The following is a 23565-nucleotide window of genomic DNA, read 5'->3' on the forward strand; positions in this document are numbered from 1 at the left end:
TTCTGGTTTTTATAGAGCATGGTACCTCTCTGAGCCATGAATTTCTTAGTTCTTACTAGATATTTTAGTCGGAGCTATGGATCCAGTGTCCTAAACTGTCTGCGTAACAGTTAGTCCGTAGCATACAGAGCTTCGCTCTCTCCATCCTGTCCAGTTGACAGGCCTGGTGTTGTGAGGATTAGAGAATGGAAGGACATCTGAGTAGTTCAGACTTGGCCAACCCTCCTCTCTCCCTCCCCAATTCTCTATCCCCTCCCTCCTCCCCTGTTTCACTTTTAGAAGCTTGGGTTTTTAAATGGAAAGATGATGGAAATCTGAATGTTAAAGAACCTTCTAATGAAAGTTTTAACTTGTTCCAAAAATCTCAAAATGACACCCATTGCAGCCAAGGGCTGCAAACAATGTTTAAAAATCGAATTCTTATTCCTTCTGTGTTCATTGAAAAGCTTCACGTTGAGAAATGACTGATTTTAGTGTTTTACCAAATCGGATCTACTGCAAAGCTCAGGCAGATTGATGTTATAGAAATAGCAGTCTTCAAGGAACTTATACATCAAAAAAAGCTTTGGGGCGAACAGTGTGATTATCAACTTTACCTGTGAGAGAAATTACCAGGGGAGGTGGCTTCTCCCTCACACCAGGCTCTTTGGTATTGACAGATCCATTAGCGAGTGTAATTAGAAAAGCAAAGTCAGACTTGGAATAATTAGGTTAAAGTCACAAATGATCGCTGGACAGAATAATAGGTGTCGTTACTGCTGCATGATGGAGTGGGGGGAAGGGGGCAGGGCTGTGTGCCGAGATTTCCTTTCTGTGTCGGAGAGCTTAGTGGATTGTTCTGAGCAGCCAGAGCACTGCTTAAGTTCCTCTGAAGAGCTGAAGAGCTTCGTTTCCAGGGGTGAAATGGGCCACAGAACGTTTGACTAAACAAAAACACAGTCATAACAAAAGCAGAATCGTCCGTGTCCCAGGAGTGTTGAGAAATCTGTGGTTTTGTGGGTTAGGATTCCACATGTTTTCATTCCTTTTCTTTCTCTTAACTCTTGGAATGATGGTAAATTTATTTATAAGGAAAGCATTGCTTATTTTAAGAGACCTTCCGGCCATTGAATAGCCTGAAATACTTTTCAGCAGAGACGTGATGTTAGAAAAGACTAATCTTGGCAGTTGCTCAGGGAAACACTGGATTTCAACGGGATTTGGATATAACTGTGGTCCTAAGCTCTCTTCCTACGGGTGCAGAAGAGGAGGGACTCAAGAGACAGGTATCATCAGTTTCCACAGACATGGCCTCAAAGCCATGGGTGTCCGTGCTGCTCCGTGGGAGTAGCCAGATGGGCTTCCCTCAGCATCCTTGCCTTTCGCTGTCCTCACTGAGTGTGCAAGTGTCAGCAGTGTGGGACAGAGGCAAGAGTAGAGGAAGGGCATCCCTAGCCTACACTGTCACATGCCCTAGCCAGACTCTGAAGCCCAACACTTTGACTTTGAGTCATAGGGGTTGAAAATTCAAAGGTCAGTATTACGACTTCTGACTTCTCGAATGAACTGGAAATTCTGGGAAGTGGATGCAGCTGGAAATTGGAGATTGTTAGGTTAATAAGAAAACCCCACCAAGACTCAGAAAGATAAACATTATATTTTTCCTCATATAAGTGGAATCTGGAGGGGGGGCAGAGAGAGAGACAGACAGACAGACTGAAAATAGAAAGGGACCATGAAGGGAGAAGGGAGAAACCAAAGGAGGGGAGGAAGGGGAAACAAGAGGGTAGACAGAGAAAGTATATGGGGAATGGAGGAGGACCAGGGAGAGAGGGGAAGGAGGAGGACCAGGGAGAGCAGGGATGGAGGAGGATGAGGGAGAAAGGGGAAGCGGGAGGACCAGGGAGAGAGGGGAAGGGGGAGGACCAGGGAGAGAGGGGAAGTGGGAGGACCAGGGATGAGAGAGAGGGATGGAGGAGAGCCAGGGAGAGAGAGGGGATTGGGGAGGACCAGGGAGAGAGAGGAAGGGGGAGGACCAGGGAGAGAGGGGAAGGGGGAGGACCAGGGAGAGAGGGGATGGAGGAGAGGACCCAGGGAGAGAGGGGATGGGGATTGGGGAGGACCAGGGAGAGAGGGGAAGGGGGAGGATCAGGGAGAGAGGGAATTGGGGAGGACCAGGGAGAGAGGGAATTGGGGAGGACCAGGGAGAGAGGGAATTGGGGAGGACCAGGGAGAGAGGGGATGAGGGAGGGCAGTGTGGGGTGAGTAAGACCCAGTCCTAGCGATACACATATATGAACATATCACAGTGAAACACCGTGCTTTGTGTGATAACCAACAAATTTACTTTAAAAGTTGTGGGCCATTGGGTCCACATTGGGAGTACCCAGGCCAGAAGGACAAGGTACAGTCCCTGGGTCCAAGTGGGCCTGGCCTGTGTCTTTTGTTTACTTCTCTATCTGGACCCCAAGGCACCCAGCCTTGAGTTCTATACCAGCCCACCTATGTGGTGGTGGCCCCCTGAGCAACCCAGCACTTGGGCAACTGAGACAGAAGGACCACCATGAATTCACCGTTAGCCTGGGCTACACAGTAAGGCTGGGGCTACATGTGCAAGACTTTTGTAGTGCATGTTAAAGTCTCAAAGCTGAGGCTCTGCTCCTGTACACATGGAAGAAACCAGCAGGAGTCAGCCCGTGCCATGCTGTAGGGTGCCTAGAACAGGGGGGACATGCCAGGGTAGCAGGAGTCGATGTGCAGCCTAGATCAGGCCTAGGGTCTGATCACTGTGGGTGTGATTACAGAGAGAGACAAGCTGGGAAGAGGAAGGGAGGGTAGGCCCCTCCTCCGGGTGCTAACTTCCCTGTGCCGACACCATTTCCTCTTGCTGGAGAGAAGCCATGGTTGAGAGCCTTATCAGTTGCTTGTCCTCAGCATGTGAATGACAGTGCACAAAAGTTGCACCTCACAATGGCTTATGTGGTCCTGTTCCAGAGTGGGAGTCCAGATCAGAAGATTCAAAATGGGAACCTCACGTGTGTGGGGTCTGTCCTCCATGTCCTGCTCAGATACTGCTTTTCTCCCATTCTGCTCTTATCTCTTCCATATTGCCAGGGACTCCCTGGGAGTCTCCTGTGCTCCTAAGTGACAGTGGGAGCTTCAGAATTCTCCACAGAACCAGGTCATGGGCGAGATGTGACCAGAGGAAGAGCAGTGGGCTCCCTGTCCTGCCTCTTTGCCGTCCCACAGCGTAGCGCCATTCCTCATTCCTGTGTCAGCTCTGTCTTTATCAAGGTCTTTCCATTCATTTTGAAACATTTACCCTACTATACTTTGCTACTTTTTAGTTAGAAAATAGATTCCTAAGTCTTCAAGTTGAAATAATAAAATCGCTTCATTAGAGTTGGAAATTCCTTCCCCAAATGTGTATCCAAGATCTCAGTTTCATAGTAAAGGACCCTAGAGATGGGGAGGGATTTCTGTCATCTACCCAAGGTTACATAAGCAGCAGTGAAATCAGACAGTTATTACAAAGCAGAATGCTAGGGCGATTACTCTGACTGGGTGGGTAGAACAGGCCAACAACTATAATCTATTTCCATCTGAACATCCCATCATTCGATATGTTGATAGACCAACCTTTCCTTATTTTCAATACTATTCAATAGTTTTATATTACGTTTCATAGTTTAGTTTTCTAGTAGTAATATTAAGAGATTGACATAGCATTGAGGGGCTGACAACTCTACAAGAACCAGGCTGGGTTTTTTATTTATTTATTTATTTATTTAATTCATTTTGATGGTTACACTTGTAGTGTTGGTGTGTGGGAATATGCCCTTGAGTGCAGGTAACCATGACAGCCATAGAGGGTGGTGGCCCATCCCCGAGCTTGAGTTACAGGAGGTTGTGGGACTCCCGCGTGGGAACTGAACTCCGCTCCTCTCTTAGAGCAGTGTAGGCTCCTCAGAAACCTTCTTAATAATAAGCCGTCTCTTCAGACACAAGAACTAAGCTTTTGCTTCTGTATTTGTGGGTTAAGGTTCAAACAGAAACATGAACTAAAGATCTTTAATGATACTTACAGTATAAGCCTTTTTATTGCAGTATTTCCGTTGAGAGTTTGTTTGTTTTTTATTGTTGTTGTTTTAGCCGCAAAGCTAAACTTATTCTGATGTTACACTTACCAAAAATTGATGTCACAAAATGGTTGACTTTTGACCAACAAATATTAGATTAAAAAAAATAAAGGGCGCTGTGTTTTATTCAGGAAGTTTTTAAGTATTAGGCAGTTGATTGCTTAATATTTATAGCGCACTGATTTTCGGGAATATAAAGGATAAAGGTCTGGGTGGGGAGGGAGCACAGTCTAATGGCCCTGACCCCATAGGGTCAACATGGTATCCATCTGCCAGCTCCCCACCCATCCTGACTTATTGTTTGGCTGTGTTGATTACACACACACACACACACACACACACACACACACACACACACACACACACACACCGTTGTCATCCCAACTGAATCTTATAGCCACCATTTGATGGCAGACGGACTGGTGACTATGTAGAACCTTACTATGTTCCCATGGCTAGAGCTAACAGCTCATGAGAAACATGGAATGCTGTCATTGAGCTGAGAGTGATGGCTTGCACAAGTCGTCTCAGCTACCGGGAAGCCTGGGGCTGGAAGAGCACTTGGGCCTTGGATTCAAAGCCAATGAAGTCCAGTATGGTAGAGTATGGTTATAATTCTAGCACTGGTAAGGGACGAGACAGACAGATTCCTGGGGCTGTCTTGTCAGCCAGCCTAGGGTCTTGGGGCAAGCCCCAGGCTGATGAGAAACCTTGTCTCAAAACCAACAAACAGGAACCAAAACAACAGCATCGAAAATGGCTCCTGAGGAACACCTATGGGTGACCTCTAGCTTCTGTAGGTACACATGTGCATACACACATGCTCACACACAGACATGTATGTACTCACGCACAAACATACATGTAAACACAAAAGTCCTAGTAAAGAAGAATTCATTCATTATACAAGTAAGAGTTTGAAATCTTTGCATTTACAGAAGGCCTGCCCCTCGAAACAGTTGGGCCTGAAGTTTTATTTTCGCCAAAGCCCTTTTTGTACACTTTTCTTTGAGGAGGAGCTCCAAAGATAGGATTTTCAGCTTTAATCAATGTTCCAGGTTCTTGCTGTCAGAACGACATTGTTGGAAATGCCTTTGTCCATAAATTCTCTTTTTAATCATTACTTTCCTGCAATATTTCTCATTTTATTTATTGAAACATTGAATCCTTTATAGACTGGAGAAAGCACGGCATGTGAACTGTTATATAATTCCATCGCCAGGTCTGGCGGTTCATCTGGCCTTAGGTGGGTTCCACTCCCAACCTCAGTTGTGCACTTAAAATAGCTCTATGGTACCCACTTTACTTCTGCGTGTCGTGATATGCATTTTCTAAGGTGGAAATATGTTTCTTACACATCATTATTTGTTGTCTGTACCTCATCAATACCCAGACACGCGTCCCATCTTAAAAGTGCCTGCTCATATTCTGAACCATTTATTCCCGTCTGAAGTTGGCGTCTTGTTAAGTAGTTGAGTAGGAGGTGAAGCCACTGACCATTGTGGGCTGCTCAAGGCCCAAGTACGTCATGGCAGATTAGGAACCAAGAAAGGAAGCCGAGGAGTCTGCCGCCACAGCAGGATTGCAGCAGGGCCGCTGGTGGGTGCATGCTGTTTACCGTAACATCCTCAGAGACGCTGTGCAGAGGGAGGAGGAACCTGAGATGTCCCTGGTGTCCCTGAGCAGCAATCTGCAAAGTCAAGGACAGTATCTTACAGGGTAGCCTCGTCAGGACCCGTGTAGAGTCCCCTACAGGGAGAGGTGGCCCTCCATTGACGGTAGCTCTGTGCTGCTTGCTTCTGGGATGACTTGGTGTTGGCCTTGGCACCGCTGTGTGCCTGTGACGCATGTGCTCTTTCTGTGTGTCCATTAGGACTGCTCCAAATGATGGCGACCCTGGGCAGAGTCCATGCACTGGGGGATCGAGGCACCTTACCTGCCCTCAGAGGGATCCCCTCCATCAGCTCTGACGAGAGTCTGTCTGATTCCCCAGCAGGGACATTATGGGCCAGAGAATCTGTTACTCTAATAGAAGCGACATTATAAAGTGACTAGGAATAAACTTGATAAATATATAATAGCCACGTGACAGAATTTTAATATGCTCCAGAGGGACCAAAAGGACAACTCAAGTAAATCCAAATGGTGTTTGCGGACAGCAGCATGGTGGAAAAGGCTTGGTTTTAATGCTCCTGGTCAAGCTTCAGTTTGAATATGATTCAATAAAAATATTAACACTTTTAAGGGAATGAAAGGGGGATTTGATTAGTTAGTTTAAAAAAAACGATTTTGAAAAAGAAAGTAAAGAAGGTTTAGAGGTTAAACAGGGAGACAAAAATTTCAGGAAACAAACCCAAAACATACTTACGAAACTAACGTGATGAAAGATAGTGTAACGCAAATAAGTTAATTTATTACAGTCACAAATATATTAATTCATGAGAAAAGTCACTTCTCAAATCAATAAGAAAAAACGTAACTTTCAGGGGGATTGAACTCATAGTGTACGCTTTGCAAGGTAAATATGAAATATATTTAAGATTCACATGTAAAAAATGGGATATATTATAAAGCATTAACAGAAAAGTTGTCGCATGTTCCAGTGCCTTTCTGCTGTCGTCACACATGCAACTCCACTTTTGCGACGTCAACAGGCAAGTAATGGATTAATGAGAGACACTCCTATCATCACAAACTAAATTCCCTCATATATAATAGGTCCTGTGGATCAGGTGGAACATTGTTCAGTGATCCAATAAACACCCAGCCGAGTTCCCACAGCTCATGTGCACAACTTAAATAAGGAAGGTTTATTAATAGCGGAAACTACAGGTCGGATAGGAAGTATACATCGCACCTCACAGGGATCGTTTCCTATTTCCTTTTCTTCTCTGAGAATATCCAGGGCACGGGAAGAGAGGCTTTCTATGGAGAAGTAAATCTTTACCTCTTTATGAATGAAGTCTGGCGATATCTGAGCTCATCACAGCCAGCCACACCTTTGGCTTGTTCGTCTTGCGCTGTGGTCTCACTATGTACCGCGTACTCACCTTGGATTCGCAACTCCTCTGCTCGGCTTCCATGGTGCAGGGATGACGGGCGTGCGCCGTGGAACCCGCTTTACAAATGTGTTTTCTGAATGTGTTATATATGTGTGCGTGTGAAGTCATATAGGAATGTCTTTCTTACTAAAGCCATGTAGAAACAAAAGGTTTTATAACCTTTGCAACACAGATCTACAAAAAACAAAGCAGGAACTGCTCTGTGCACCCAGGAACCTGAGGCAGGGGGATCACTGAGTGTTGGAGGCTAGCCTGGTCTACAGAGTGAGAACTGGCCAAACCAAGTGTGAACACCATGCCCAGCCTTAACAATATCCTTTTCTTATGGGGTACTTTAAAGCAGCACAGGACATGCTTCTAAGGTTATTCTGATATTTATATAAAAGTGGATAGATAGGCAGGCCTGTCATGGATGAATTAGCAATCGTCAACTCATATCTAAAAATAGATCACACTCATTCCCTCCAGGGAAAAGGCTGAGGGCTTCAATTTAGACTAACAGGTGGACTGGAGAGGAAGCTCAGTAGGTAGAGAGCTTTTCCCTTGTCTCTCCGTTATTGATGTCTTTTGATACAGTGGGAGAAGAGCTGTGTATAAAATCTGTGGAAGGCTTGCCTGGAAAGGAGTGGCCCAGAAGGTGCTCCCAGACCCAGGGGAGAGGTTATGGTTATGGTGTGGAGTTCCGTGGTGGTGGGTCTCTGATTAGCTCCTTTTCTCCCTGTTCCCAGCGGAGCTGCCGAGATCCTCAGCCACAAGGTTAGCTTCTCTGCGGGATCTGCCTGACCAGCTGCTGGAGCTGTACCAGCAGGGCTTCTCGCTGGCCGCCCTGCACCCGTTTGTGCAGCCGACGCGCAGGCAAGAGAAGATACCCCTCGAGCACATCTTCAGGGCCATCCTGGTCAAGAAAACCAGCAGGTAAGGGACCCAGACTCATTAGCATCATGTCATGTGGAGACTGAGGCATCCGGATGCAGAGTGGGGAGGGAGGATGGATGGTATTGTAAGCTGTCCCAAGGCCCTGCCTTCTGACAAGGAAGCCAAAAAAGACAAGATTGTTCTGTGGTGTCCTGCGGCTGGAAACAAACGCCACATCTGACTGCAAGTAGAATTCAAGCTCATGCCCCTCCCCCTTTTAATTTATGGGCAAAACTCAGCTAGAACGATGTCTTCTCTGCAGAAGCGTGCTTCCAGAATCACACAGCAAGTAAAAATATAATAAAGCCATTAATCTGAAAATCCATGGCTGGAAACAACATTTTATTAGAGGCTTTAGAAATACTTCACAAATTGGAGTCTGCCAGATGTTCTGCCAATTACCTCTGGACAGGCTTTCTCACCCCTACCTCCTGTCTCCACCCCAGCCCTCCACCTTCCACCTCCACCTCCTGTCTCCCACCCCCACCTCCTGTCTCCCACCCCCACCTCCTGTCTCCACCCCCCTACCTCCTGTCTCCCCCACCCCCTCACTTCCTATCTCCCACCCCTACCTCTCTTCAACCCCCCACCTCCTGTCTCCCACCCCCAACCTCCTGTCTCCTCCCCTCACTTCCTATCTCCCACCCCTCCCTCCTCTCTTCACCCCCACCTCCTCTCTCCCACCCCCCCTCCTCTCTCCCACCCCTACCTCCTCTCTTCCACCCCCCCACCCTCCTCTCCCCCCCCTCACTTCCTATTTCCCCCCCCCACCTCCTCTTTTCCCCCCCCACCTCCTGTCTCTACCCCCATCCTCCACCTTCCACCCCCACCTCCTCCCACCCCCTCCTGTCTCCACCCCACCCTCCACCTTCCACCTCCACCTCCTCTCTCCCACCCCCACTTCCTGTCTTCCATCCCCACATCCTGTCTCCCACCCCCACCCTCCACCATACCCCCAGTAGTCTCATTGAGCTGGTCTTGATTTTAATACTTTTAAGATAGATGGTTTGAGTGTGTTTTTCAGTCTGGCTTGTCCAATTGAGTGTTAAATTGGCGTCTTATGCCTTCGTGGGTAAAGAGGTGAGCTTGGTCTTTCAAAAAGAGCAATATTAAAAAATAATGATAAAAGCAGAAAGTACAATACGCCTGGCTGCTCTTATAGTAAACTTTAAAGCTGGGCATGGTGGCCTAGACCTGGGATCCCGTCACTTAGAAGAAGAAAGCAGAAAGATCAGAAGTTGAAGGTCTAGCCTCAGCTACATAGTGAGTCCCAGGCTAGTCTATGTTACATGAGACTCCAGCTTAATGAATATGTAAGTAAATAAACTGAATCTGAGAATGGGAAATGGATTTACCCTCTGGCTAGCTATCTAGTTAAAAAAAGTAGACAGCAAGGCTTGCGTTTTAAAGAAAAGGGTAAGTAAGTATGTTCATCTTTGTAAAAGTCTTTGCAGTAGACACTACACTGACCTAGTCTATTCACAAAGGACACCTGTGGGGTGTGAGGTGACATGCCAAGATGGGCTTCTTTTCATCTCACAGTGGCTTACCAGGATCTGGGCCCTGAGGTGACGTTCGTTGTGACAGTCCTGGGTCGCTGTGTTGTTTGTGTGATGATACTTTGTGGTGTCTGCTTTCTACACTTAATGGTTTCTATCTGTCAGCCATGGATCAATATCTGATATAATCACATGAGGAAATTATTCTGGGGTCCATGGTGGCATAAATTCACACAGACAACGCACATAATGGCAACGGCTTGTGTTAACTGAGCATTCCTTGTGTGTCACGTGTGATAACTGTAGTTTCGTCGGCATCGTTGGCTCATGAAATGGGAATCCTGATTTGTTCCTGGTTTTTCAGAGTAACGACTCAGTCACCATGCAGCATGACCAAAGTTCACATTGGGAGTCTGTATTAAGCTACCAGCAAATGCCTGAAAAGAAACTCTTCTCGCAGAGCAGCCTTGAGTGCATTTGACAGGGAGCTTTTCAAGGCAAAGCCGCAGGAAAACTGCATCCTGGTTGGCAGTTGCAGGGGGCAGTAAAGCAAGCAAGCAGCTTACCAGAAGCCAAAACCGTGCGGTTAGCTGGGGCATTTCAACCCCGGGTTTCTAGAACTTTCTCAGCAGGCATAGAGAAAGGAGGGCTCAGTTTCTGATTAAATCAAAGATGGCGTCAGCTGAGGCAAGATGGAGGAACCTTTGCCCCATCACACTAGTAAATCATGCCTGTGTTCTTGCCTCAGAGGATCTTAGAGGAGGTCCTTTCATTTCCCACTGTACTCCCTTTTTATCCAACAGTCATCGGGGGAAATCACTATTACTTTGAAAGGAAATAAAACAAAACAGGCTCACTATGTGATATATATGTTACATGAGGCACAACCCAAGGTACCGGTGAAACTGTTTATTATGCTGGTCTTTTGTCTTGGTGTTTAGAGGAGACAAGCTCCCTGGCATCAGATTTCAGGGCCATCCTCTGTATGTTCTGCTGTGTGAGGTGGTGGTAACACCAGAATTGGATGAAATATATATATATATATATATATATATATATATATATATATATATTACAAACACACTGACACACATGGAGATATGCCTCTTCTTCTGCCTGTACCCAGAGTAGCACCCTCAAACTAATTTGTCGGCAGATCTCATGGTGATGCTGTTAAGAGAATTTCTAGGTCAGCAGGTCTGTAGTCAGGCCTGGATGCTGCATCTCCCGTGCGGTCCCAAGTGATGTTCATACCACGCTGAGATCACACTGAGTACCAAGGGTGGAGAAGATCTGACTCATTCTTACCTGTCACCCACACTGTTAGGGTTTTCTGCTCTTCTTTCTGGACAGCTTTGGGTACAGAGAAAAGTAAGGAAGGGCCCAAGGCTCCTGGCTGGAGGGCCCATGTCCCAGGTTGCATGTGGCCCCTGGAAGTGGTGTAGTGTCAGGGAGCGTCAGTGGGATTTTCTGAGCCTGCTGTATAATTGGCACAGTGAGAGGTTTATAACATACAGTCTGCAAGGCACGTTCGGTCATATGATCAGGTGAGCTGGGTGAGGATGCCACGGTTCAGTCCCTTACATGCCAGCCAGGAGAGCCAGGGGCTACACGGGAGGTTAGACAGGGAGAGGAAAATCAGGTTTCTAAGGTCAAGGCATTGGTGTATGGGAGGGTTTTCCATGGAAGAGGATGACAGCCTCCTTGGCTGGAGTCACTCTCTGACCCAGGATGTGCAGTGTACTGAATCGCTGGCTCTGGTTCGCTCCATCTCCTGGCAGACAAATAGCTGCCTCCATGAACTGTGATGAGTCCTTGGAACTGATTTTTTTAAAGAAAGCTGCAAAAATCTGATACTGCACCGAAGGAAACATGGCCAGTGGATCTCCCAGTTTCATCCTGAAGGCTGTTGGGCAGGGTAGGCTGACAGGAGCAGGGAGGCTGACGGCTAACGCAGGGTCTTACAAGAAATACTCTTGGAGGTGCTCTCCTCTCCTGACCAATGCAATAACTGTTTCTGCATCAGGAACCAGCCACCTCCATACAACTGCAAGCAAGCAGAAGGTCCCCGAAGCCCTATCAGCGGATAGTTGAAGAAGTAAAAACAGAAGAAAGCTTAAGTGGTTAATTTTTAATAAGGACAGATGAAGCAACACTTTTAGCAAAGACTGCGAATGTCTGACAGCCATAAAATACTGTTAAGTGAAATTATTTAGCTCTGGAAAAGGGAGCGAGTACCAAGTTAATATTTCCCAAGTAGGCACATTGAAGGAGATTTAGCAAAATAATCTATGTGCTTCGCTGGCTGTGCAAACGAAGTGTACTGGCTAGCACCACCACAGAAAAATGGCTACACAAAGTTTCAGGCAACCAAGTGGATTTTGGGGTATGCAATGATATAAAGAGAAAAAACAACTTGATTGAATTTATATTCATCCATCCACCCATCCACCTACAGATACCTACTAAGGTTGTAAGGTCACCGCAGACGTTGTTATGTCTAGGCCATTGGGACAAACAGACGTCACAAATAAAGCTACCTATCCACTGTGCAGTATTCTTAGTAAGTTTACAGTGGCATTATGGTTTGTTTTGTTTTGTTTTTTTCAAAAAATGCACACCTCAGTTTAAAAAGTAGTTTATTGCTAAAAGATGCTAATGACTATCTAAACTGTTAGGAAAAAGATGTGAAGAGGTAGGCCCAGCAGCGTTGCCACAAACCTCTGGGTTTGTAAACAGATCACCTGCCAAGCAGGATAAAACAGGGGTCCCAGGTCTTCCTAAGCCATCGTTTCCCTGGTGGGAAAGTAGAGAGCTTAGTTAGATAAAGCACGTGTTTCCCAGGGACCAACAGTCTGGTTGATAAAATTCTCGTGACACTTCTCTCTTGTCACCCTCCTGCTAAAAGAGAAACTATATTCTAACCTGGGCCTTATTTCCTTAGATTTAAAATGATTTTTGTCGTCATTATTTTGAGTGCACGTCTGTGTCTATGCACACATGGAGGGGAGAAGACCGTTTAAGGGATTTGGTTCTCTCCTTCAGTTGTGTGGGTCCTAGGACTGAAACTTGACAGCCTTTACCTGCTGGGCCCTCCTGCTGGGACCCGGATGTCACGTCTGAGAACATGGGACTACTGAGCACAAGGCTGGAAGAGTTTATTCAAGTCTCATGTGGAAATAAATGCTCTGTAGTACCGATCGGGTAACTGGAGAACAAATTAATAAGCTAAAATCGTTACCAAGTCCCCCTAAAGGCAGTGCTCAGCTCAGTGACAGTGTCCTCGAACCCCACCATTTGACAGATTTCACTCGAAATCCACAAAATCATTTTCAGAAATTTCTTTTGAAGCTCATGTTCACTGCCATTTTGATTCAAGATGGCAGCTCACACTGCGTACCTGTGTGGATTGTTCGTGAGCTGAGTGGAGTGAATCCAGTCACAGCTGTACCTGGGGAAGTAGTTCCAGCACGGACAGCTCAACATGCGATCTTTAATAACTGAGAAGACTGCACCCCCTTCCTTAATTCTTCCTTAAGACCACTTAGTGTTTTCCTTTTGTAACACACAATATAGTTATCTGAATTCTAAGTGTAGTGAAATTACCTTTTATCTGTCTGTCTATCTGTCTGTCTTGTCTATCTACCTACCTACCTATCTACCTTAATGTATGTGAGTACACTGTCTTCAGACACACCAGAAGAGGGCATCAGATCTTATTACAGATGGTTGTGAGCCACCATGTGGTTGCTGGGATTTGAACTCAGGACCTCTGGAAGAGCAGTCAGTGCTCTTAACCACTGATCCATCCCTCCAGCCCCCTTTATTATTGTTTTCTGTTCAGTTTTCCTTAGAGCGAGTTGCCAAAGGTCTTAAAACTTCAAGGCTAAGAGGCACTGGTTGTTTAAGTTTCGCGTGGGCGGGGAGATGCACTGTGCCGCTCTGGTTCCCAGCTACTCCGTTATTTAGTTCATAGGCAGAAATAATTTTGAGCTAGCTCATGGTATCGATAGGGTTTTCCTCGCTGATGGGTTGAAGCTACTTTGGGTTCAGGATTCTGGTGGGGAACGGGAACTGGGCATTTATTTGGTAGGGAGCTGCCTTTTGGCCTCGGGTATGAAGCTCAGAGGAGAGCTAGAGCTGAGGCAGACAACACAAACATGGTATCTAGTCAACATGGGGAAGCCTTTCACGTTTCCGTAAAGCACGGCTACTGCCAAGGGCGTCTACGTGGCCACTGTGCTTTCCTTCGAGACTACACTGGACCACAGTTCCCCTGTGGTGAAGCCTCTGGGAAACCTAAGCTGGTTTGGTTTGACAGTGCAGTCCTCCCTGGGATGGTGCAGTGCTTGTCAGTAGAAAGGCATCTGTGGGAACTCCCTTCTTCCTTTCAGGACCGTTCTGTGGCCCATCTGCCTGATGACTAAGATAATTAACATGGTTTTATGTAACAAACATCCTTAGAAATTGAATTTTGAAGATAAATGCATGTTGTATGATTTTACTGGGGTTCCAACTAGGTCTTAAGAAACGTACCTTGCGTGGGCTCTAAACTGTATGTACAACCGTGGTGTTGGCAAACTGGCAGGTTTGCGTCTTGGTTTGCGTCTTTAGCAGGAGTTTGTCCGTCGGGGAGCCACTTTGAAATGGAGGTCTACCTCTTCCTTAGCTCTGTATCTGAAGAGATGGATAGATTTGAACAGGGACGGCCACAGGGGATAGGACCTTCCAGGAAAGGATTCTATCTCAGGACAGCCTGATGTCTGAGAAAACAAAGTGTTGACCATGGAGAAGAGGCTGGGGACCAGAGCTGACTGGACCCTGCTCCATTGCTGGCCCAGCCGAGGCTGCCATGCCCTCACTCTGCCAGAGTACTCCCAACGATCCTTTGGACAAGATGTAGTTGGCTGCTGAGATGGACAAGAAGTGGTTTCATTCTGTATCAACCGTATGATGGAGTCTGAGACATTTTTTCCTCTCAGACCCCATTGGCAAGCTGTCCTCCCAAGTCCTTACAAACAGCACAGATTCCTGATGAACCAGTCCCACCACCCCGTGTCAAGTGATGCTGAGAAAGGCTGTTCTTTTTTAGCTTTTTGTTGTTCAGCCTCCAGGAGAGAATCTCAATACATACTCAGTCCCTTACTCCTTGTTTCTCCTCTTGGGGCAGAGTCTAAAATTCTGGAGTCCCTTTTGTCTGTCTGTCCAAGACAAGGCTTGCTAATGCAGATGCCTACAGGGGCGAGCTCCTCTGAAAGAGGACTCTATGGGAAGTAGAGACCTAGTCCCTTACTCTGTGCTCTCATTAACATCTCTTGTATACTTATTAGGTCCACGAAAATCCAGAAGTTTGGATTTTTGTGTGAAAACCTCTTTTTCCAGGGTTGCCTTAACACATGCTTCTGGCTGCTGTCTTGTGTCCACAGAGATTTCTGTGCTGTTACTGTACAACGCTGATCATGTGCCTTGTGTTTTGAGTAGGAATGGCCCCCGCAGACTCATGTGTTTGAATGCTTGGCACATAGGGAGTGGCACTGTTACGTGTGGCCTTGTTGGAAAAAGTGTGTCCCTGTGAGGGTGGGCTTTGAGATCTCATATGCTCAAGCTACACCCAGAGTAGCACAGTCTCCTGCTGCCTGCAGATCAAGATGTGAAATCCTCAGTTCCTTTTCAGGCACCATGGCTGTCTGCATGCCGCCATGACAACAGTAGACTAATCCTGTGAAATTGTAAGCCAGCCCCAGTTAGGTTTTCCTTCATAAGAGTTGCTGCGGCCATGCTGTGTCTTCCCAGCAGTAGAAACCCTAACTAAGGTAGACCTTATGGGGGCTCGTTCTCTCGTTCAGACACAGTAGACTTTGGATTTCTCGGAATTCAGTGGTTTTATTTTTACCTGTTGGCTTCTCCCTTCCTCCTTGCTGAATCGTCCTCCATCCCTGGAGTCCATCACTTCTTTGAGTGGCAGGAGGTCACTCAATAGTTTTCATTAAATAGAATCTGATAAAACTCTGCCTTCAGAGCTAGAGAGACGGCTCAGCGGTTAAGTGGATGGCTTGCTATTCTTCAAGAGGACCCACATTAGGTTCCAGCGCCCATTTGAGCAACCTTCAACCACTCGTAACTCAGCTGCAGGGGTCCGGTAGCATACGGTGCATATACACTTAAATGCAATTTAAAGTCAATCTTTTTGGTTGTTGTTTTCTAAAGAACAGCAGGGGCTAAAGTGGTGGCAATTAAAAGCCCTCCCTGCTCCCCGGAGAAGAGCCAGGTTTGTTTCCCAGCCTTTCCCATCATGTCAGCTCAAAACCATCTCTGACTCTAATTCCAGGAGACCTGTCACCCTCTCCTGGAACTGGGACCCATCACTCTCTCCTGCACGGGGCACTCATATATGTACAAAAAAACACTCAGTACACAAAATAAATAAATAATAATCAATTTTTTAAAAGATTCCAATATTAGAGTCATGCCTTGGAATTTAGCTACCGTTACTCACTAAAAAAAAAAATAAATCAATTACCAATTGCTCTGTATCTGGATTATTATTTACCAAAGTGAGAGGACATCTTGATAATACAGCTACCTAGCATGAACTGAAGGTAACAGAATGTATACACATGCATGTGCACACACACACACACGCATGCACACAGGCACACACACACACGCACACAGGCACACACAGGTGCACACACACAGGCACTCACACACAGGTGCACACACACACACAGACACACACACATACACAGGCACTCACACACAGGCACACACACACAGGCACACACACAGAGGCACATACACAGGCACACATGCACAGGCGCGCGCACACACCCCCCTTTCTTCGCAGGCAGGAGTAACAGTGATTTGCAACAGGGGCATTTGTGTATTAGTTTTCAGTTGTTAAAGAGGGGTCTAAAGGACGCCCTTCGCAGGAAGGGAACTCTTTGTAGACCTTAAATGGAGCATGAATGCATTACGCTGCCTTTTCCATGGCCCACAAGATAACAGGAACATTTTCTTTGGCATTTGAAAAGGGCAGAATTGGAAAAGTGCAGAATTATATTGGAACTAAAAGGAAAATTTTTTTTCTAAAAATTATAGCTGCAAGTGCCCCCTCTAAGTGGACTCCATGTCCCCTCAGCTCTAATTTTTACCAATTACTTCAACTCTTGGGAGAATTATAGGGCTTCTGAAAAGAGGCTTCGTAATCAAGGGAAATGCGCAGAGGGCGAGGGCTTCTACCAGAGTGCGCCCTAGAAAATGCTCACACCCGAGGCTGGGGATCGGCCTGGCGCTCGCTGATTGTTAGAATTACACGTGGGGAAGGGAGCCGTCGCAGGCCTGATGGTGACTGACATGTGTTACTCTGATGGGAAGCAGGCGTGTTTCCAGACAGCAGAGAAACGCAGGACGCTAGAAGCTTGATTCTGCAATCTGAGCAGAAAATAAATAAGTGGGTGTCTGTTCAGTGTGGAGTTCATTACTGTGGATTCAGAAACGGGAAGGGTGCCCACCGCCTCCCCAGCTTCCTAAGGTGTGTGTCAAACCTGATTAACTCTGCTGCCCCTCCACAGCCCCCAGGAGCTCTGCAGTGTCACCCAGCCTACTCTAATTTATTCTCCTTATTTCCCGGGTTCCCTCTGGAGCAACACCCTTTCCGGTGTGTTGAAGCCACAGGATTCCTTGTTAATTATTGTGTTTGCACTTCCCTTAATATGCCAGCATGGAGCCATGTCCTCCAGGGGAGAGAGGTTTTTCCAATCCACACCCCTAAACGTCTTGTTTCCACTTTTTTCATCCTCTTCCTCCAAAGTGTCTGCCTTTGTCCAAAGTGGAGAAAAGAGAAGAGACAACGCTTGTTTGCATGGAGACGCATCTCCCCTGGTCTCCGAGCTGGCTCTGGTTGTGTGGGGCCTTCCCCAATTTATTTTTATTTTTGTAAAATTAGCATTCGAGTGCTTCCCGGACTTTCCCCACTAGTATTCCAGAGCGGCAGAGAATGGCGAACAGGCGGCCTCCACACGGATGCAGGAGAGCTGCCTTTCTTTGAGTTTTCTGTTGATGTTAAAATATATATGAATGCCACAGGACTCTGAAGGATCTGCGTCTGTTTTTTAAATAAAATAAGGCCCCTTCCTCCTACACAGGCACTCACTCTTCAAACAATGGATTCTCTGGGAGGGAAGTTTATTCTGTGGCATTGAAGGGGGCTAGAGGGGACACTTGAGACACAATTTTGATGGGTTGTATGCATGCAGAACAGTAATTCAGTTGCAAATACTTTCATTAAAGTGTTTTGGGCTTATATGTCTTATCTATACTAAATTTAAGACTCCACGCGGTCTTACTTTAAATCTTCCTGAGACACTTTTTATTTTTTATATAAATCTTTCTTCCTCTTTGACAGTGTGATGGACATTACGGGTGGTAGTACTAATTAAATTTTACGTTTTCAATAAGAATATAATGAAGAGCAGGTGAGAGATAACTTTCAGATGCATGTGAGGACATCGTTAGCGATCTCCATGTCCTGTAGTTCTCAGCGTGATGAGTATCCTTCTAGTCTATGCAATGTTTTCTACGACACTTTTAACTGGTTGAACGATAGAACTTTTTGCATAGATGTAAATGCTATGAATATGATCTAGGGAGGTTTATCATTTCATTTCCTTCCTATTCATCCACCATGAGCTGGAACTTAACACGCCTACAAAGACTTCAAAAATCCACATTAGAAACTCGTATTCATACAGCACCTGTCTGAGGGCCTGAGAGTCCTTTGTTGCACTCCTGTGTGTGCTAATTGCACAGTGCTACAGTACTGTGTGTACTCCTGTGTGTGCTAATTGCACAGTGCTGCAGTACTGTGTGTACTAAGCATCATAATTAATTCTCAGTGTGCCGTCGTGGTGATGGTTGTTTTTGTTGTAATATTGGTTGAAGACACTGTTATGTGTTCAGCCGGGATTTCATACAGACACCATTTGAAGCAAAAAGACATTATTATTTTCCCTTACTACCAACTTTCCACTTTATATCCCAGAAAAGCGAAGCAGGACTTATTGATGGCTTTTTACTACTGAGGTGGCAGGGAGCGAAGGTCACAGGGAGAGTACTTAAGACTCCCAGTGTAAAAAGATACCACCTTTGGCCTCACAGACCCTGGGGCTTGTGGAAGTGGCCTCAGGGAATTTCGGGGATCCTCCCAGGTCTGTAGCATTGTTTGTCTCTGTTGTGGGGGGCTGCAAGAGCAGAGGCCACACTCACCCCCAGACTGGTGTACTCACTAGAGACTGGCACAGACTGTTCAGAGCTTCTGGGGTGTTCATGCCTCTGACTGCCAGGGACTGGTCACTTTCTGCAGGGGACAGTGCAGGGACCATGGATGCGTTATTGCCTCTCCACTCTGCCTAAATGAGCGCGTGCTGGTGAGGTGCCTTCCTTGTCTTGTGGAAGAGTTACCTTTTTTTAAATTGATCTCATCTCTGCAGAGGGAAGTTTATGATGCATGCACATCCTCTGCCGTGTTCATTCCTCAGCCCACGTTGCTTAAGTCCCCGGAACTGCTGTGCCCGCTAACCCAGACCATACTAGAAATGAAAAGCCCATGTGCCTACTGGAGCTGTGTTGGTATGACTTAACCGTCTTCGTCCATAATCACGAGAGCAGCTCACTGCCACAGAGCCTGCGTGCGTCGCGTCACTGTACAGTGTTGGTTACTTGTTAGGGTGCGGTTTTTCAACCTTGATGTTTGGCATTTTGGATCGGACCATTGAACAGCACTGTCTGTGCCTCACGGGGCATTCTTGACATCTACGTGTTGGTGGTAGCTCGTTCCCATCCTGTACTTGGAGCGGTCACAAATGGCTCCAGACATGGCCAAGCATCTGCTGGTGCACAAGGCTGCTTCCCATTTAGAATTTCTGAGTTAATGAGCAAGTCAGGTCTTTATTCTTAGGAAGCCACCTTAGCCAGAAACATTTCCTATACCCACCTCGCTTTACCACCCAATGAAATGGCATGTTATTCATGATTAGGCTTTCCGTATAGGTCTTAATTTGTCCTGATTTTTAAAAGAGGATGTTTGATAGTGTGCGTGTGTGTGTGTGTGTGTGTGTGCGTGCGTGTGTGTGTGTGTGTGTGTGTGTGTGTGTGTGTGTAAATGACTGCAGGTGCCTGTGGAGGCCAGAAGAGGGCATCAGACCCTCCCTGGAGCTGGAGTTATGGGTGATCGTGAGCTCTCCAACATGGGTGCTGGAAACTGAACTTATGTTTGCCGAAGGAACAGCAAGTGTTCATAACCCCTGAGCATCTCTCTAGCCCTAAGATCCTCCACTGTTTCTTTCCTTAGTAGGTTCTGCATTATTTCTCTCCCTCACTAGGGATCAGACCCAGGGCCTCGCACTTCGCTAAACACATTCTCTACCACTGGCATATATCCCCAGCCTTCATATTATAATAAATGATTACAATAAATTTGCAGCATGGATAGTAGTAAGAGAACAATTCTTCCAGACAAGGGTCACTTCTGTGTTTTGTTTTGTTTTATTTTTGTATGAAGCCTCAAGTGATTTTCTCAGGTCACAGTAAAACCCACTGAAACTGTAATTACATTAACATAGTAATTTGAGGATAATTTTTGCCTCATATTTTCGAGAGCATGGGGTTCAATATTATTGTTAGAAGTAACTTGCTTAGAGCTTTGAAGTCACTTTGAGACGTCCATGCTAGGTCAGCAGTAGTGACATATGTGGAAAAGACACGACTCGCACAGAGAGGGAACAGAGACTACTTTTTATAGTTATTTTCAGAGAATTTGGGAGGAAAAATGGAGTCGGTAGTCTCTGCCGCTTGGGTTCTGATTAGGTTGAAGGTATCCTGGCACCAGAGGCGGCCTTTATCCTGTGTGAGGCAGGAAGGCTGTCTGGGAATGGCCGTGTCCAGAGGAACACTTTCAGCTAAGATCTCCAGAAGGTTGATCTGTGAGTTATTTTAGCTAAAATAGTCTCCTATGGGGAGGTGAGGGAGGGAAGGCAAAGTACCTCATGTTCTTTTAAAAACAGATTTATTATAGTTTACAATCAATAGCAAGTTTAACTGTGCATGGGTGCAGCCGGTGTGGGATAGAGGTGTCAAGAGTCCCTGGAGCTCGGTCGCTGACATTTTTTTGGCCTTGAACTAGGAGTTAGGTGGTTTAATCTAGCAGACACAGCTGTAAGCTCCGAGACAGGATGTGGCAAGATGTCCTCTAAAGTAACGGTATGGTGTGTCGATGTTCCCCTGTAACAGACACTCGCTTGGCAGCACACAGCTCCCCGAGAGTGTGTGGTGACAGCGTCATCGTTTCCAGAACGTTCCGATAGATACCAGTCCTTTTTGGCAAAAATAAGTATCTGCTGGTGGCAGGGGCAGGGGACATCAAAAGAGGCAGTGGCCTGGTGGGCGCAGTCTCCTTCCCACCTCCTCCTGGGCTTCCCCGATGCTTCTGTTGCTGCATCCATTAAAGATCCGTGAAGATTTCTTTCTTTATTCTTTTCCACCACTCTTTTTCCTCTGCAGCACTTTTTAACCTTTAGTGTAGCGTTAGGGGAACTTCGAACTCCATTGCTCTCGGTTCATAGTTGTAGTTTTTTTTTTTTCTTTCATTTTTTAAAGATGGATTATACAAATTATAGAAAAATCTTCATTTTTTCTGATTATTTCAGAAGCATCTCAGGAACATCTTGGTTTATTATTCTCCCACAAGCCACCGAAGGCAGGGCGAAGAAGTGCCTGAGATTTCTCTCTCACTCACCACTCCTCGAAAATCTTTCCGTTCTTTCTGCATCACACTGTGCGACCAGCTTAATGTGACGCCACCTTGAACTTCCTGTCAGGATGAAGGGAAGTTCCGCTTGTCCCCCATCCACTTCTTTAGGCACCAATGACTGCCTTCCCCAGACTCATTCTAACCGTGGGTTAATCCATGCATCTGCCACCTACTCTTGGCACAGCTGGGTAACAAGCATGCCTGCCTGTGTTCAGGGAGCGTTGCCAAACTGACTCGTATTTCCATCTTGTTCCATCCACTTGTATTCTAGCCAGGACTTCGCCAATTTCTATCCTCTACGGCTCTGTGATTAATCTCTAAACAGCATTAAAGATGCCGTTCATCTGCTCCTTAATTCAAGAAGTACTTCCTGGCCCCAGACAGTAGAAATAAATCTCCTACTTCTATTCGAATAGAGTTTGTTTTATTTTTAATGTTTTGTTCTTTGTAAATGTGTGCGTGCTCGAGTGTGAGAATGTGAGCCTGCCTGTGCCCATGTGTACTTGGAGTATAGATGTGTGTCGAGACCAGAGACATTGGATAATTCCTTGGAGCTGGAGTTCGTTGCTGGGAATCGAACCCAAGTTTTCTCTCCTGGAGCAGCAAATGTTCTTAACTCCTAAGCCTTCTCTCCACCCCTCGCACTGTACTTTTCTTAAGGGCAGTATCTGACTTGGTGCCACCAACCCCATGCGGCTTGCTCTTCATTGGTCACTCAGCCCACATGACCAGGGGTGGCACTGCCTGTAGTGGGCTGGGCCTTCCCACATTAATCCTTAATCAAGAAAGCGCCCTGGCAGAGCTGCCTACGGGCCAGTCAGATGGGGCATTTTGTTTTCCAGTTGAGGGTCTCTCCTTTCAGATTCTAGCTTGTGTCACGTTGACAAAAGATAACCAGCACAGGGCTACGGCTGGCTCATTTCTTTCTCTACTATTTAAAGAACAAAGCCAAAAATAGCTATTCTGACCTTTCTAATTTAACCTGGTGTTTGTTGTTTTGGAGGAAGAAAGACAAAAAAAAGGATTGGCTGGAATGGCTGAGTGTTAACCTCTCTTCCTGTTTCCCAGAGATAAAGGATTTGTTTTTGACAACTGCTATTTACTAAATAACTTTTTATCTGACTGGAGAAGTGCTCCAGTCTAAGCTTGTTCTTGTGTTTCACAATTATTTCTAAATAGAGCAGAAATAGCTTTGCTGGTGAGCTACACAACCTCTCTTCTTCTTTTTATGGCTGGGATTTAAGCTTTGCCCGCTGGCTTAGGCAAGGGGGAATAACTTAGACTCATCTTTAAAATGACTTAGGTCATGACATCTAAGATTAAGATACCGGCGTGAGATCTGTTGCACGTTTATTACTGAAAAGTCATGCGTATCATAGCTCCCTGCCATGTGTTTATTACTTACATAGTTGATCCTTTTTAAAGAACTTTTAAGTAGCTTTAAATTAGATTTGCCCCCCAAGGACCCAAATGAGCTCAGCTTACAAGTTATTCTTACTTGGTAAGGAGAACTCAGTCAGGGCTTCCCTGTTTTGCCTGCGATCACTTCAGATGTTTACAGCAACCTGTAGTAACAGGATTTACTTAGACGTGTGCATCCTTAATGGCTTGGAGAGGGTCATTCCCAAGCTATGAGGACTCCTTTGTAGTGGCTGAACTTAGACACCCTCTACTCTCCAGTGCCACGAACACCCGTGAGGCCCTGCAGGGACACACTAGAGAGCTCCCTTAAATCTCCCCGAGGTTGCTTCTAGGAGACAATCCAGAAGCACATTTGTCTCTAAAGGACCCTAGGTATCTTGAACCAATCCCGCACAGTATCTTGACAGTCTGTCAGTTTAACGGAGTACTCAGATATTAAAGGCACACAAGGACCCACAGACCTGTGCCCTCGAATGTGATTTTGGAAGAATATGCAAGTTAGAGAGAGGATGGTGAGTTTGTTTGTGCAAGCAATTGACAGGGTAACTTCTCCCATCCTCAGCAACAAGCTGCCTAATCGACTTCCAGAAAACAGTCCCCTCAGAGAGCTCTGTGTTTTAGATTTACCGTGATCTCTTCCTTGCTTCCCTGGGTTCTTAGAATGAAGAGTCTTGCGAATTCTGGAAGATCTCAGCTGGTCTCAGGCTTTAACCACCTTGTCAATGCTACCTGAGTTGGAG

The 23565-nt window shown here is 46.1% G+C and overlaps 1 protein-coding gene across 1 annotated transcript in view; it reads left to right on the forward strand.

Annotated features, from left to right (window-relative positions):
- Rftn1 (raftlin, lipid raft linker 1) overlaps window positions 1-23565 on the forward strand; it is a 181173-nt gene that overhangs the window by 60860 nt on the left and 96748 nt on the right. Inside the window, exon 2 of the mRNA XM_032900531.1 lies at window positions 7909-8095. Coding sequence (XP_032756422.1) covers window positions 7909-8095 — 187 coding nt within the window. The remainder of the gene's footprint in view (window positions 1-7908; window positions 8096-23565) is intronic.

Source organism: Rattus rattus, chromosome 4 (genome assembly GCF_011064425.1).
Source record: "Rattus rattus isolate New Zealand chromosome 4, Rrattus_CSIRO_v1, whole genome shotgun sequence".
NCBI classification, from domain to species: domain Eukaryota; kingdom Metazoa; phylum Chordata; class Mammalia; order Rodentia; family Muridae; genus Rattus; species Rattus rattus.